This window comes from Trematomus bernacchii, unplaced genomic scaffold (genome assembly GCF_902827165.1).
Source record: "Trematomus bernacchii unplaced genomic scaffold, fTreBer1.1, whole genome shotgun sequence".
NCBI lineage: Eukaryota > Metazoa > Chordata > Actinopteri > Perciformes > Nototheniidae > Trematomus > Trematomus bernacchii.
In genome coordinates, this window is record NW_022987869.1 from 2,899,621 (window position 1) to 2,916,162 (window position 16,542).

The following is a 16,542-nucleotide window of genomic DNA, read 5'->3' on the forward strand; positions in this document are numbered from 1 at the left end:
CTAGCAGAGGGAGCGGGAGCGAGAGCACTGCCTACACCTGGCTAGATTAAACGAAGAAGCTTAACAGGGCAGCTTAGCCAGGCAGCTGCTGCTAAGAATCAAGCAGCACGCCGAACACGCCAGATGTTAGCCAAGTGGCCGCTGCTAATAGCCAGAGTGATACGTTACAGGGCAACGTTACCGGGAGCGGGAGCGAGAGCACTGCCTTCACCAGCTGAGTTAAATAATGAAGCTAAACGGTCCATGCAAGGTGTTAGTCAAGCGGCTGCTGCTAACAATCAAGCGAAATCAAGTCAAAAAACACAATGTTTAAGACCAGATAACTAGCTTCCAAAGAAGAGAACAGCACAGAGCTGTAGTTACAGTAGTAACCATGGCCAGCCTACACGGCCTAGAACCGTAGTTACAGTAGTAACTATGGACAGTACTTGCACGGCTTAGAACCGTAGTTACAGTAGTAACTATGGCCAGTACTTACACGGCTTAGACCCGTAGTTACAGTAGTAACTATGGCCAGTATTTACGCGGCGTAGAACCGTAGTTACAGTAGTAACCATGGCCAGTACCTACGCGGCTTAGAACCGTAGTTACAGTAGTAACTATGGCCAGTACTTACGCGGCTTAGAACCGTAGTTACAGTAGTAACTATGGCCAGTATTTACAAGGCGTAGACCCGTAGTTACAGTAGTAACTATGGCCAATACTTAAACGGCTTAGAACCGTAGCTACAGTAGTAACTATGGCAAAAGTAACCGTGGCCGGTGAATGGCCACACATGCGGAGCACACAGCACACACAGTGAAGATTGTTCTCCGCATCTACCCATCCTAGTGCTAGGAGACTAGCACTAGGAGTGGTAAATACAACAATATAGCGCTACTGCAGTCGCTGAGAATGAAGCTAATTAGCTTCTAAGGAATAGAACAGCCCGCAAGAACCATAGGCCATGGTTACAGCAGTAACCATGCCGTAGTTGCATGGCCTAGGACTGTAGTTACAGTAGTAACTCTGGCCAGAACTTACCTTACTCTCTGCACCTAACAAAAAACAGGCAATTTATGGCACTGTGGGCTTTCCATACAATTAAATGAGAGATGTAGCGAAAGCTGGGAACTCAAATGCTAAAGACAGCTCGGGCACAACACCACAAGCAGAACTTTCGAAAGAGCATCATAAGGGCAACTTTATGGGAGAGGAGGCGAGAACACTGTCGTCACCAGAAAGTAGCCCGACAATAACAAGACAGCAATCAGGACAACTTAGCTGGGAGAGGGTGCGGGAACACAGCCATCACCACAAGTTGACACGAACCTGTCCGTCGAGGCTCTGCACGGCGCACCGCCGGCCACAGCTCCTGGAGGACGCGTTAACAACCCGTAGCTCCGACTATCAGTCGCGAAGCTCCCCGCGGCCAGCTGTATGCAGAGAAATCCCTCAGATCAAACGTTCAAACCTGAACGCTGTAGGCTGCAAGAATGCAGCCACGGTACTCTCGCGCAGCGAGAAGATGAAAGGAACAGATCCTCTGATGACACTGGCTGATATAGCCGGTGTCACGTGGGTCACAGGTGACTTTGTTGATATTGGTACTCGTACTGCGCATGCGCACGATGGACATATCCAGTGCTAAAAGCACCGCCTCTGGCGGTCAGTAGGGATGAAATAGAACATTCATAGTTTTATTAAATATTAAGATTTCTTAGACGTTGTTTCCTGCAAATGACGCGTTTATCCGCCCGGTACCGGGGGGGCCGTGCGTAACAGGTTAAGCTTCTTTTAAATGTTGAGAAAACCAAGGTAATGCTCTTTTCTAAAGCTAAAAAGACTCCAGAGACTGCTTTGGATATTGTTACTATGCAAGGACAAGTACTCAAAGTGGTTACCTGTTATAAATACCTTGGTATCTGACTTGATGATTGTCTTACTTTTAAACTTCAGGTCATTAATCTGCTTAAAAAGCTGAGGGTTAGACTAGGTTTATTTTTTAGAAACAAGTCCTGTTTCTCTTTTGAAGCCAGGAAGAAAGAGAGAGAGAGAGAGAGAGAGAGAGAGAGAGAGAGAGAGAGAGAGAGAGAGAGAGAGAGAGAGAGAGAGAGAGAGAGAGCGAGAGAGAGAAGAGAGAGAGATAGATCATATATGAGCAGAGCGAGAGAATGAGAAAGAGAGGAGAGAGAGAGAGAGAGAGATATATGAGAGAGGGAGATCTATTCTCTCTCTCTCTCTCTCTCTCTTCTACTCCTCATCTCCTCTCTCTCTCTTCTCTCTCTCTCTCTTCTCTCTCTCTCTCCTCTCTCTCTCCCTTCTCTCTCTCTCGAGGCACTCTCTCTCTCTCTCTCTCTCTTCTTCTCATCTCTCTCTCTCTCTCTCTCTCTCTATCTCTACTTCTCTCTCTCTCTCTCTCTCTCTCTCTCTCTCTCTCTCTACTCTACCTCTCTCTACTCTCCTATGCTCCCTCTCTCTCTCTCTCTCTCTCTCTCCTCTCTCTCTCTCTCTCTCTCTCTCTTCTCTCTCTCACCTCTCTCTCTCTCTCTGCGTCTCTTCTCTCTTTCTAGAGAGAGAGCATATAACAGCTGTTCCTCACAGCTCACTCTGATCACTCCTCTACTTCATGGGTCTCTTTTCTTTCTTTCTTTTTACATTTGATACTTGAGGTTTTGTAATAATATATTGTTGTAAATTGTTTAATGAATGAATTGTATTTGTATCAATTTTATTGAATTGTATTATCCTTGACGCTTTGGCAATATTGTTCACCTGACATTCATGCCAATAAAGAGAGAGAGAGCATTTTCATTTCAAGATGGCGCCTGTGTCAGCATGCCGCTCCCTCAGCTCTCTGCCCTTAGCTATCCTGTTTTTGTTTTATGTTTGTCAGAATGTCTCTGCTCTGCTCGTCTATGATCGCCAAGCTCTCCTCCACCTCAGACCCTCACTGGAGTTTATACTGCTGCCCAAACCTACATCCGGCAACCGTAAATCGACTCCCCCCCCCTCTACTGTCGGATATTCCCACCTACCTGCGCCAGTTGCCCTGCATCCTGCCTCACCGAAAGCCAGAGGTGGGAGTAAGTCCTACATGTGCAAGTCATGAGCAAGTCTCAAGTCTTGACCTACAAGTATCAAGCAAGTCCCAAGTCACTGTGGTGAGAGTCAAGCAAGTCAAGTCAAGTCATTGCTCAGGTCAAGCAAGTCAAGTCAAGTCATTGCTCAGGTCAAGCAAGTCAAGTCAAGTCATACAAAATTCTGATGAATAAGCCCAGTTTCCGCATTTAAATCAGTTAAAAGACAGTGGTTATGAAAATGGATTCAACCCACACTATGATCTTCATTACATACACCAGGGGTCGGCAACAGGCGGACCGCGGTCCGGATCCGGACCCAGACGCCGACCTATACGGACCCGGACCTATAATCAATACATTAATAGGGGATTTCAATTTTGACGGGGCGATTCTATTTTAACCGCTGCCGACAGGGGGCGAAAGAGACGAGTGAGCGATACAGGGAGAGAAACACAGAAGAAGAGATGAGAGAGCGGCAGAGAGAAGCGGAGAGGAAAGTGAGTAAAGAGAATAATTAGCGATACAGGCAGAGAAGACGGAGAGGAGAGTGAACAGGCGTGTTAGCGGCAGACAGGGAGAGACAAATAATGACACATGGCGCTCTCCAAGAAGAGGAAAGTGGACAGTGAGAACAGAGCTTTTAACCCTGCGTGGACGGACTCATTCATGTTCATCCGGCCCACTGGGAGCACAGAACCAGTGTGTCTCAGTTGTTCATTGACCGTGGCGCTCAAGCAGAATACAAAAATCAAGTAACTGTATTCAGCTCGCGTTATATTTGAAAAACGAGTAATCTGATTACAGTTACTTTCGTAAACCTGAAGTGAATACATTTTGGAATACTTATGGGAATTATTGGTGGAAAAGTTTCCTCATAAAATGTAATAGTCATTACCAGCAGAACTGTGTGCACACTGCACAGCTGCAGCGTGTCTGTGAGCGAGAGAGATGCAGCGTGTCGGTGAGGCCCCGCCCCCGCACGCAGATCAGAGAGAGAGATCTCTTTTAAAATATAATGAAAGTTAGAAACGGAGATGGTTCGATAAAATGTGCAAGATAACGTTTATGTAGCATTTCTTTATTGTCAAAATGATGACATTTCATAACGGGATCAAATCAAAGTGAATGGCCTGCTGCTGCTGAATGGGGCAAGTGACTGGAAACAGTTTTAAAAGTTATTACGTCGTTTCAGATAATAAATAATAATGATAATTCATTCTATTTAGGGGCGCCTTTCAAAGCACCCAAGGACACCTGACAATTCATAACATATTCTAAGGAAAGGTTTAAGAGAGTACAAATAATGCAGTCCGGGTGATGTTTTTTATGTGGGGTGCAGATGAGAGGGAGCTGTCCAGAATGACACCAAGATGTTGTGTTTGAGTTGTGCTCTTGATAAGCCATTAAAACAGTAAAATAAGTGTCTCCTGTTCACCAAAACATACCCATCTGTTATGGAAAAATAAAGTATTCCAAAAGTATTCTAAAAGTAATCTGAATACGTTACTTTTTTAAGACACGTAACTGTAACTGTATTCGGATTACTTTCGGAGCCATGTATTCAGTAACCGATTACATTTACAAAGTAACCCTCCCAACCCTAATTAAAAGTGCCAAAACGCCACAAAACACAAAGTGTTTGACCAAACATTCCCTCTCAAGTCAGAACTGAGGTCACAAAAAATAAGCAGTCTCAGAGCCCAATATGATCAGTCCACCAGGATCAAAATTAAAAATAAATATCGTTCCAGGGCAGGCTAACCGAGGCTAATGAGCACCTGCATGTGTGTATGAGAATGGCCCTGACAGCATTTCAGCCCAGATTTAAACTCCTGGCAGGACAAGCTCAAGCTCAATTTTCGCACTGAATTAAAGAAAAGTGAGTGAGGGACTGCAATATAAGAGGGAAAGAAAGAGAAACTTTAAAACTGTTCAATTGTTATGATGTGTAAAGACTGATATTGTTCTATAATCGTCTGAAACTGTTAAGTCATGATGTGAAACGGTTAACAAAGCTATTTTATTTATTTCTCTATTTTATTTTTAAATGCAGTCCGAGAGGAACATTACACATATCCACAGTATTTACTGTATATCTGTATAGTTCAATGTTCATTGACAATACATATTGTTGTTAATGAATTGTACTTTCTTTATTTGATTGGCAGTCGGTTGTTGATGACGTTGATAAAGCTACAGGCTACTTCAATATATATCACACTAATTCATAAAGCAAGTTAGACATTTTGATGTTCCGGACCTTTGCATGGGGACATTTTCTCTAACTGGACCTCGTTGAATTTTAGTTGAATACCCCTGACATACACAGTTAATCATTTGAAATCTAATTTAGACCGATGGCAATCATATTAGATCAATATTAACCCTAGAACTGCAGACAATATAGCTAGGACTCAATATAGCTAGGACTCAATATAGCTAGGACTCAGTCAAAAAGTCTGTTCAAAAAGGCACAATTCCAGGTAAGAAAATCGTATATGGCATTTGCCATTACACATATTTAATTTAAATTTCTGTTAACACTAGAACCGCCAACAGCATCAGCACCTACATAGATATCATTTTCAAATCATTTAATTTGTTCCTCTTCATAATTTCCTTATAAACTAAGTAGGACGATTTAAAACTCACTTAATTGGGTTAATTTAGAAATTGCTTCAGTTTATCATCATAACAGATCAAAAAGTTCAGATTCATTTTTACAATAAATCAAGGAATGATGCACTTCTACAAACAAAAACAACATAATTAAAACATTTAAACAAACTACTAAAAGTAGATACAGTAACTTCTGATAATAACACAGGGGAAATAAACGAGGCATCTCTTTTCCTCTCTCTCTCTCCCTCCTGACAGCACGTCAGTCTCAGGGTTAGTCAAAATGAATCCCTTGGCGGTTCTAGTGTTCATTTACCGTTTTGTCTTCTCTTTGCAATGCTTAATCGATTTGAAACCAAGTCTAACGTAGCTTAAATGTAACGTTAGCTTTCTAGCTAACACAACACATTCACGCACCTTTCTCTGTGGGTTTTTTTGTAGTGACGAATGAAGTTGGATGTTGTGGTGGTCGTGTCACTGATCTTTATGCTGCAGACCCTTCATACCGCTGTTTTCTTCTTATTAGCGTCATCGACAACATAATCCTTGAATCCAAACTTGACTATTTTTGGAGTAATGCTAGCCGCTGCCATGTTAACTGACACTCCTGCCATCTAGTGGGTTGCCAGGTTTGCGCGCACGGCGCTATAATCACCCAATCACGTTTAGAAAAAACTAAATGTAATATCTCAATACAAAAACAAACGCAAATATTTAATTTTAAAAAGTCAAGTCCTTTCAAGTAATCTGTCTCAAGCTTAAAGGAGAGGTGTCATGCTTTTCCGGTTATTACCCGTCCCCTTGTGTGTTATGAAGGTTTTTATGCATGTAAACGGTGTGCAGAGTCAAAACCCTCAAAGTACACCCTATAGCGAGTAAAACTCTAACACAGAAAATACCTCCCCAAAACGCCTCGTTGGAGATACATCACTGTCCATTTGATTCTTCCGGGTATGGCATGATGTCAAGCCGTACCCGGAACGAAATGGACCAATCCGTGGAGCCGTTACGTTATGTCCGCGGAGCCGTTACGTTAAGCCCTTGCTGATTGGTCCAAATTGACTAATCCACGGACTTCCTCACACACACACACATCTGTGTGCAGGGAGCAGGCAGCTCAGCTGATTTCTCCTCCCTGGCTGCAGGCTGATAACAGACAGTTGGGATCGCGGCGAAATTCTCTCTGCAGACCCATTCTCACAGCGTTTATCAACCTTTTTCTTACTCAATATCAAGCCACACTTATTGTTTTTACTTCGGCTGTGACTTTGTGTGTGCTCAGGATGAGTTTGGCTGTGTTTGGCTATGTATCTTAAACAAGGAAACAACACCTCCACGGAGCTCAGCGCTATTCACAACGTCCCGACCAATCAGAGCACACTGTGCTCACAGGGAGGGTGGGGGCTGGAGCTATTGGAGCTACAACGAGCCGTTAAAGGCAGAGAGTGAAATTCAGTGAATACAAGTAGTTTACAGAGATGCTGTATGAGAAACCAATGTGAGTTTGGAAAAATGCACAGTATAAATCTATTTTAGTATACCTCAACAATGGAATTATGATCAGTGGAAATGGCCATGACACCTCTCCTTTAAGTCAAGTCTCAAGCCATGAATACCAAGTCAAAGTCAAGTCAAGTCTTTTATCAATGTTAGTCAAGCAAGTCTCAAGTCCAAAAATATGTGACTCGAGTGGGACTCGAGTCAAGTCATGTGACTCGAGTCCCCACCTCTGCCGAAAGCGCTTTAGACGACGGGGAAAGCGTGGTGGTGCGCTGGTCCATCAAAAAGCATACCTGACGGCTTCTTCTGGGACTTATCCACGTATCAGATGTCATGGCCCTCCCGCTGCACGCCATCTGAGGGTTCGGTGGGTTTGCCCTGTCTTTCCGGAGCTGCGGCCTCTGCTGGGCCCGCTGGCAGCTCCTCCTGCCCGACTGACTGCTCCCGGTCCGCTCGGCGTTCAACACGCACATCTTCGTCAGCTGAGACGCACTACACCTTCGGCCAGCCCGGAGAGAAAACTTTGCATGGCTTTGCTAAACGCTAGGTCAATAGCAAACAAGACGTTCCTGTTAAACGACTTCTTCACCGACTTCTTCACCTCTCGTGATCTGGATTTGGATTTGATGTTCCATACGCTGGCGAGTATACACCGTTCTCTGAACTTCTTCCTCCTGACTGTACATTCTTCAGCTCCCCCCGTGCCATCGGCCGTGGTGGGGGCATAGCAACAGTGTTTAGAGCTAATCTCCAATGCCGATTGCTTCACCCTGTAACTAGCTATGCTAGCTTTGAGTTGCAGCTTTTTGAACTGAACCCGGCCTCGCCTATACTCTGCGCAGTCGTGTATCGTCCGCCAAAGTGCAATAAGGATTTCATTACTGACTTTTCGGACTTTCTGTCCGGGATCATGGTGAAATATGATCGTGTTTTGATTTGCGGAGATTTTAATGTCCATGTGTGCTGCGAGTCCAAACCTCTGGTTAGGGACTTTTTAAATCTCCTCGACTCTTTCGGTCTTATTCAGTCCGTGGCTGGTCCAACACATGATAAAGGACACACCTTAGATTTAGTATTATCGTTTGGATTGTCTATCTCTGTGGATGAAATCTGTGCAGCAACGCGTATCTCAGACCATTTACCGGTTCTGTTTACAACCTCCATCCCTTCCGCAGGAGTCGAATTACGTGCCCCTGCGCGTCGTCTGCGTTCAATTAACCCCTTGACTGCCTCACAGTTTTCAGATGCTTTTAATACTTCTCCGATCTGTAAATTAGAAGTGAACTGTGCTCTTAGTGCGGATGAGCTTATCTCCATGTTTGATTCGACATGTACACTAATACTGGATTCTGTTGCTCCTTTTACACTTAGACGCACCAAAGCTCTTTCAGAGCCGTGGCTTAATGACTGTAATCGCGCCTTTAGACGCGCTTGCAGGCGTGCAGAGAGAAAATGGAAATAAGATAAACTCCATGTCTCCTTAGAAATCCTTCGTGCTTGCCTCTCCGACTACCAGACGGCAGTCAAAGCAGCCAAAACAGAGTATATTTCTCTGTTAATCTCCAAAAACAGCCATAAACCTAAAGTTCTATTTAATGTCCTCTATTCGATCATTAATCCCTGTGATGCTTCTCCAATTGTGCCATCGACTACTCTCTGTGATACATTTCTTAAATCTTTTATCGAAAAAGTATCTGCTCTGAGGCTAGCCCATACTAGTGCTACCCCAGATCCTGCTCCTTTTCTGTGCCCTGCTGTCCTCGACCACTTTGAGCCTATATCCCTCTCTTCTCTCTCGGATGTAGTCATGCACTTGCGGCCGACAAACTGCACCTCAGACAGCATTCCCTCTCGCTTTTTTAGAGATGTTTTTGAATCAGTTGGAGCGAGTGTTTTATTGCTTGTAAACACCTCTCTTAGCTCAGGATGTGTCCCAGCTGCCTTCAAACATGCCGTGGTGCAGCCACTACTTAAAAAGAAAAATCTTGATCCCTCCATTCTTGCAAATTTTAGGCCCATCTCACAGCTACCTTTTTTTATCTAAAGCCCTGGAGCGAGTAGTCTACGCCCAGCTGCAGTCGTTCTTAACCACGCATGGAATCCACGAAAAGTTTCAGTCTGGCTTCAAACCCATGCACAGCACTGAAACAGCCCTTTTAAGAGTTTTTAATGATCTGCTCCTAGCCACCGACTCAGGTAGCCCAGCTGTCCTGGTGCTGTTAGACCTGACAGCTGCCTTTGACACTGTGGACCATTGCATCCTGTTGTCACGGCTTGAATTGTCCGCAGGCAGCGGGCCCTAGGCTCTGGAATACTTTGGCCCTCCATGTGAGGTCGGCCCAGACCCTAGGGGTTTTTAAATCAACACTTAAAACTCATTTCTTCTCTCTGGCCTTCTAGCCTTCTCTTATTATACCGATAGTATTTCCGTTTTAAGAGTACTCTTATGACCTTCCTTTTTGATAAAGCTTATAGCTTATATAATAATCAAATAAGACTGCATTGACGTAGATACACTGTGCATCTTCACCTATATTTGGGTCCTTGCTCTTTCACTTAAATCCTAAAAACTTGGATCGTATATTGAAAAATAAGGTTATTACTACTACTCATTCTTCTAAATCTTGTCTCTCTCTACTTCTCATACTCTCTATTCCTGTAATCGATTCTTTCTATCCTCTCTTTATCCAAAACCTTTTCCCTCTCTAACCTCTCGAGGTTTTATTAGAGGGAAACAGGTTTGCAGAGTGGCTTAGGCAGGCCGGGGAGTGTTATGATTCGTAGACACAGCGTACCTCCCTATCTCCCTGGATCCTCTATCCTGAGTTCTGGATTAAGTCGTGGACTTCGGGTCGTGGCTGGGCCTGTCTCTGCGGTCCTGCCTGGCTCTCGTCATGCTGCTTCCCTGAAGGCTCCCACAGGATTGTTGTTGACATCCTCGTGGATTCATCTTCTTATTATAGACACATGCATTTCCTAACATTCGGTCTACCTACGCTGTAAAACGTATTATCTCATCGATTTACACACGGCATCTATTGCACGTCTGTCCGTCCTGGGAGAGGGATCCCTCCTCTGTTGCTCTCCCCGAGGTTTCTCCCATTTTTTCCCTTTAAACTGTGGGTTTTTCTCCGGAAGTTTTTCCTTGTACGATGTGAGGGTCTAAGGACAGAGGGTGTCGTTTTTTCTCATACTGATATTCTGAACAAACTGTGCTGTTGTATTAGCTGTAAAATGTCTTTACTGTAGGGTATTTTTATTAATTGTACAGCACTTTGGCTCGACCAAAAATCATTTATAAATGTGCTTTACAGATGTAGCACTCCAGATAGGACTCCAGCTTACAGCTTCCTGCCTAAGACCTGCCTAAGACCAGCGTCTGGGTATGTTAAGCCCTCCCACTATTTTCCAAGTGGGCGTTGCCAGATTTTCAATTTCAGGATTTAACCAGGAGATGGCGCTTCATTCACAAATACAGAAAGACAACTTTTCATGGACTTTCAGTTGTGTTTTGAAGAGCATTTGAACACATCAATATTTTAGATCAAATAAAGTATATCTAATCTTGTAATTCAATAATATATAGTCTTTATATATTAAATAATCATAATAATAATGTAAATGTTTACATTATACTTCTTTATTTGTTATGCTCATACTTTTACCTTTACAATCGTTTGCTTTAATATGCAGTATATTTTTTGTATATGTGTGTGTTTGCTTCCTCCTGCTCCGTTTCGGACACATACTGTATGATTTATTATTATTATTAATATGAAGAAATTATTAAGATAAGATAAGATGTTACTTTATTAATTGAACATTTCAGTTTAGAATGTGCTATCCCACGGTAATTCAGAAGGCTCACAGGTCACATTCCGACCATTATTTAAAACAATAGGCGCTTTCACGCCGTCAGTTTGATTTGCATACAGTAGAGGGAGCTGTGGCTGAATGGCCGGCGATTAGGTGTTGCGCATTTATCATTAGGTGATCAGAGCTGCCTGCCTGCCGTCAGATTTCATTTAAAAAACAGGTCTGATTTTAAGACTATTTCTGCGCTCATAAAGAATGATAAGAATAAGAATAATGCGTATTGAACTGGTTTCATTAATTAGTGAGTTTATTTAAGGTAATTAGGTAGAAGCCCTTTTTTATCAGTACCGAATTTAGCAGTTGAACATAAAAGTCAACTAACTGAGTGTCACTTGCAATGACAGTGTTGTGCTTTTATTTTATGAACCTTTTACATTAAAAATGGTTGTTGAATATATAAATATAATTATGAATATGGATAAATACTAGGCTATTTATTATAAACGTTAGTCCTTAACATCTATCACTGTGTATATCACCATTCTTTAATTACATGTTTGATAAGTTTCTATGAAATAAGAAATGAATACAATTCAAATGTAATTATCATATCATATATTATAATGTATTGTATTATTAAGTAATATCATACATTAACCCAATTATAGCAGATGCCACATTGAATGGATGAACACATTTATGCATCAATAATTACAACGGAGTATTTATAAATACAAGTTGTAAAAATACTTATATGTATTTAATACTAATAACATAATGATTCATTTTACTTTCAGATGATAATACTTTTCAGGGTTAGGGTTAGGTCCGGTCTGACAGCGCTTAGCTCTCTGCTGCAGAGAGGAAGAGAAGATTACTGCTCTAAACAAAGTCAAAAATCGTGCATTTCAATTAATATTGGGAGTCATGTCGTTACTTTGTTGAGAATGTGGCCATGTAATAAGCGGGATAATTTGCAGCGACTTGGTCATTGTGGGGAAAATAACACCCGTCGGGATCCTGATCTGCCTGACGAGGCTCCATTCAAATATAAATATTTTTAGTGAATTACTGAGTTTAGGCACGTTAATAAAGTTTTAATGAAGTTGAATACAGAATATTCATATTTGTCAGTGATTTCATGTCAATTCGGCGAACATAAACATAAATGATCGTGGTGAAGATGATGATTAAATTAGGATTAAAAATCGAGAGCCGGCTGCATTTTCTCTCGTTCGTTTTTTTCGACTAAACAACATTATTTTGTTAAATAACAACATGGTGCTGTTTTGTAAATGATTACATGTCTCTTATTTAGCACAGACTATGATCCTATCCGTGACATATGGATCTTAACAAAGATCTGCTATACAGTAGTACCAGACATACTGTACATCCAGCGTAATGTATCAGAGTTGATTTCACATGAGCTCCAGTGTGGAACCCCACTGCACCCCCTGGTGGATCAATGATCCATTGCAGCTGGCTTCATTATAATTACATTTATTTATCACGGGGGCGGTCTCAAGTCACGCTGGAGGTTGTCTCTTGATCGAGGGCAGACCCCGTGCCGACCACGGCCCTCGCGTTTCAAACGGTCCTAAATGAGGTGCTACATCTGTATAAATAAAACTTGATTTGATTTGTTTTGTGTGTGTGAGAGAGAGAGAGAGAGAGTGTGTGTGAGAGAGAGAGAGAGAGTGTGTGTGTGTCTGTGTGTGAGAGAGAGAGAGAGAGAGAGAGAGTGTGTGTGTGTATGTGTGTGTGAGTGTGAGAGAGAGTGTGTGTGTGCGCGTGTGTGTCTGTGTGTGCTCTCTCTCTTCTCTTGATCACCCTCTCACTCTTCTATCACCCTCTCTCTCTTCTCTTGATCGCCCTCTCTCTCTTCTCTTGATCGCCCTCTCTCTCTTCTCTTGATCATTCATCATCATCGGTGTGTGTCTGTGTGAGAGAGAGTGTGTGTGTGTGTGTCTGTCTGTGAGAGAGAGAGAGAGTGTGTGTTAATTGTTACAGCTCAAATGCATTGCAATGACTTCCATGTTAAAAAAAGACTTTAAAAAGCTGAATGTTTTAAAAAGTATAACATATTTTGAAAAGGTTGAAAGTTTCCCATCATGTGCTGAAAAGGCTGAATGGTTTGATATTTTAATGGTTCCTGCAGCTGAAATTAGGCTGAAGGAGTTAAATAAAGATATTAAATGTAAGTAGTAGTGAATGAATGTTTACAAACACCTGTGTGTGTAAACCCAGAGATCAAAGGTTACCATGGTGACGACTTATGACGATTTACCAACTGCAGCACTGAGTCCCATTAAGAATGCATTGAGGATTATATCTGACAATTTTGCCACCTGTTCAAAAACTATGGCTCCTATTAAAAAATTACCAGACCGTGAGCATCAGGGAACCCCAATGAACTGATATATGTTGTTTTTTTGGTTTTGTGTGTAAAATGTGGAGATGGGAGCAGTTTGTCTAAAGTGTACTTCTCTCTGCTCTGAAGAAAGATCCGGAAAAATTTAACATGGGAATCAATTGGGAGCTAGGTGGACCTTTTGTCTCTTCATGCCCTCAAGAGGCATGTTGTTTAATATTTTTTCTTAATTTTTTTACATTTTCCAACCTAGGAGAGGTTTTCTTACGTTTTTCATGAACAAATATGTCTGAGGAGTGTAGGGTTTGGGAATTATGGCAAGTTTAAAACATTTTTGGGGGAGAATTTCAAGCACTCCTGCACTCTGTTTTGAGATCAAAGCTGCTCCATCCACACTAATGTTAAAATCTGAAAAAGGCCTCTCTACCAAGCTCTAAACCAAGTTAAATATCTCAAAAAATGTAAAAGATATCAAAAATCTGAATAACAAGTTTTATAGCTGAAAATCTTGTGATCATTTTAAAGTTGGAATGAAGTCTCAAGCTGAAAGTATGTGGAAGGAGAAACATTTGGCGTAAGGTGTAGGAAAAGAGGATTTGAAGGCTCCTCCCATTGACTTCCATGTTAAAAAAAGAGTTTAAAAAGCTGAATATTTCAAAAAGTATAACATATTGTTTTAAAGTTGAAGGTTTCCCATCGATTCCTGAAAAGGCTGAATAGTTTAATATTTGAATGGTTTCTGTAGCTGAAAATAAGCTGAAGTTATGGAGAGCCAAAGTATTGGCTGAAATAAGGGGAATAAAGATTTGATTATTTCCGCTGCCCTTACTTTGATAAAAAAAGCAGCAATCAAAAACTGGAAATTAATCTGAGGACAGATTAAAAGCAACATAATTTAGTCTGCAGCTTCAGAAGAGCAGCCCCTGCTGACTGACCTTTACCGGTCCCCTGGCGGGGCCCTCTCAGAGGGGCGTGGTCGGGGGCCTCCTCCAGGGTCATTGAGCGAATCACAGTCTCACAAACAAACTGAGTCCCGCTGATGTCATCCTCCCCTTCCTCCTGAGCCGGGACTCCTCCCCCCTCTGCTCCGGATCCCGCCCCATGAGGGACATCTGAGTAACAGGAAGTTGGACAAATGTTATGTCTTCAAATCAGCTTCTATTTGAAAAAAGCATTTCTTCTGGGGTGATAGGATGCCCTCAATGATTTCATTTCATCAGTTTGTTTCTGTGGTTCCATAAAATGAAGTGCTAAAATGGAGTCCTGAACCCGAAAAAGAGGTAGCATTTTCCGGTCCCTTATGGGGCATTTCCACCATGGCGCGGAGCGCGGTTTAAGCGTGCCGTGTCGTGCCGGGCCCGTTTTTGGTTGCGCTTCCACTAGGCCTAGTTCCGGCCCGGGGGTACTTTTTCACCTCTTTTCTGGCCCGACAAAATCATGGTTCTATCGGGGTCAACAAACAGGGCTGAGTTTGCTAAACTAGAGAGAGAATCGCTGGCAAGGGGGCTACAACTACAACAAGATGAACATATTTGACCGTGATTTAATTTTAATACACGTTTCAAAATGATGCCGAAGTAACAACATACTGATACCGGTTAGTAAAAACCATGAATTAATGCTTTGACAAGTCTGCAGACAGACGGCAGGTGAAAAACCTTTTAAAATGCGTGTTTTCTAGATGGAGATTGGCTAAGCTAACGCAATATATGCTCCGACCGTCCACACTCACAACAACGGCCTATACAGACATAAATAAACCAGCGACTGTATTCGCCATGACACAGACAGTCTGTGGTTTGTACTTGTTTAACTTTTGTCTAGTTTCTGAACAGATATGAGGAGCTGTGAGCTTGAGTGCTAACAGCTAACAGCTGTGTTGTTTTTCTGGGGTTCTCATTGAAGATGACGTCACGGCTCCGCCTACACTGCGTTAATATAGTAACTACCCCAGTTCCTAAACTGTAATGGAAGCGCAGCATGAAGTGAGCCGGCCATAACAAGGCCCAACGCGGCCTAGCAGTACCGAGCGAGGCCGAGGCCGACCATGTGGTGGAAATGCGCCATAAGTCTCAAAATCAAGAGTTTTTTGGTTAGATTCCTGTTAATACAAGCTAAAAAGATCTTCACGTTTTGTTCTACGACATTGTGGCAGCGGGGTGTGGTTAGAGCGCCGGCTGCTGGAGTGATGGGAGTGGCTCAGCCGGAGGCAACACAGCTGATCAGAATCAGGTAATGAGGCTCTCAGTAAAAAGCATGCTGATAACCTGATTCTGGCCTCTCTTGCAGTAGGCTGGGTCCTGAGAGGAGGACCGTTTGACACCAAGCTGTCTCAGGGAATAGTTTCATCTGTTTCATATCATCTCCCGAGTCGGGATCCCGAAAGAGATCCTGACTGACCAGGGCACATCATTTACGTCACGCACACTACGCGAGCTGTACGAACATTTTGGCGTCCACTCAATCCGGACTAGTGTTTACCATCCTCAGACCGACGGCCTGGTGGAGCAGTTTAACAAAACACTAAAGAACATGGTTCGTAAGTTCGTTCACGAAGATAGTCGTAATTGGGAAAAATGGTTAGACCCTCTGTTGTTTGCAGTGCGGGAGGTGCCCCAGTCCCCCACAGGATTTTCTCCCTTAGAGCTATTATTTGTCCGGAAGCAACGGGGTGTATTGGACCTAGTTAAGGAAAACTGGGAGGAGTGTCTGAACACCAGTAAAAATGTAATTCAATATGTGATGGACCTGCGGGCAAAACTCCATTCACTGGGGCAGATATCACATGAGAATTTGCTCCAGGCTCAGGAACGTCAGCAGCGCCTGTACAACAGAGGGTCTAGACTGAGACAATTTTCACCAAGAGATAAAGTGCTTGTGTTACTCCCATCCTCTAGCTCTAAATTACTCACCAAGTGGCAAGGACCCTTCGTGGTCACACTGCAAGTGGGGGACGTATATTATGAGGTGGTGCGTCCTGACAGGGGGGGGGAGCAACACAGATTTACCACCTTCACCTCCTCAAAGCATGGAGGGAGGTGGCGCATGCTTCTCTGGCCACCACGGTGATCGAGGGAGATGAGTTGTGACCGGTCTGTTGTGACGACCATCTCTCACCGGGTCAGAGAGCAGACGTTGCCTCGTTGCAAAGGCAGTTTGCCGATTTGTGTT

The 16,542-nt window shown here is 43.0% G+C and overlaps 1 protein-coding gene across 5 annotated transcripts in view; it reads right to left on the minus strand.

Annotated features, from left to right (window-relative positions):
* The window catches only part of nbr1b (NBR1 autophagy cargo receptor b), a 98,197-nt gene that overhangs the window by 31,466 nt on the left and 50,189 nt on the right, over positions 1-16,542 (minus strand). For 4 of the 5 annotated variants that reach the window (XM_034113739.1, XM_034113740.1, XM_034113738.1 and 1 more), the window contains one exon: positions 14,307-14,483. The exons of the other annotated variant lie outside the window; for it this stretch is intronic. In XM_034113739.1, coding sequence (XP_033969630.1) covers positions 14,307-14,483 — 177 coding nt within the window. The remainder of the gene's footprint in view (positions 1-14,306; positions 14,484-16,542) is intronic. 5 annotated transcript variants of the gene reach the window in all.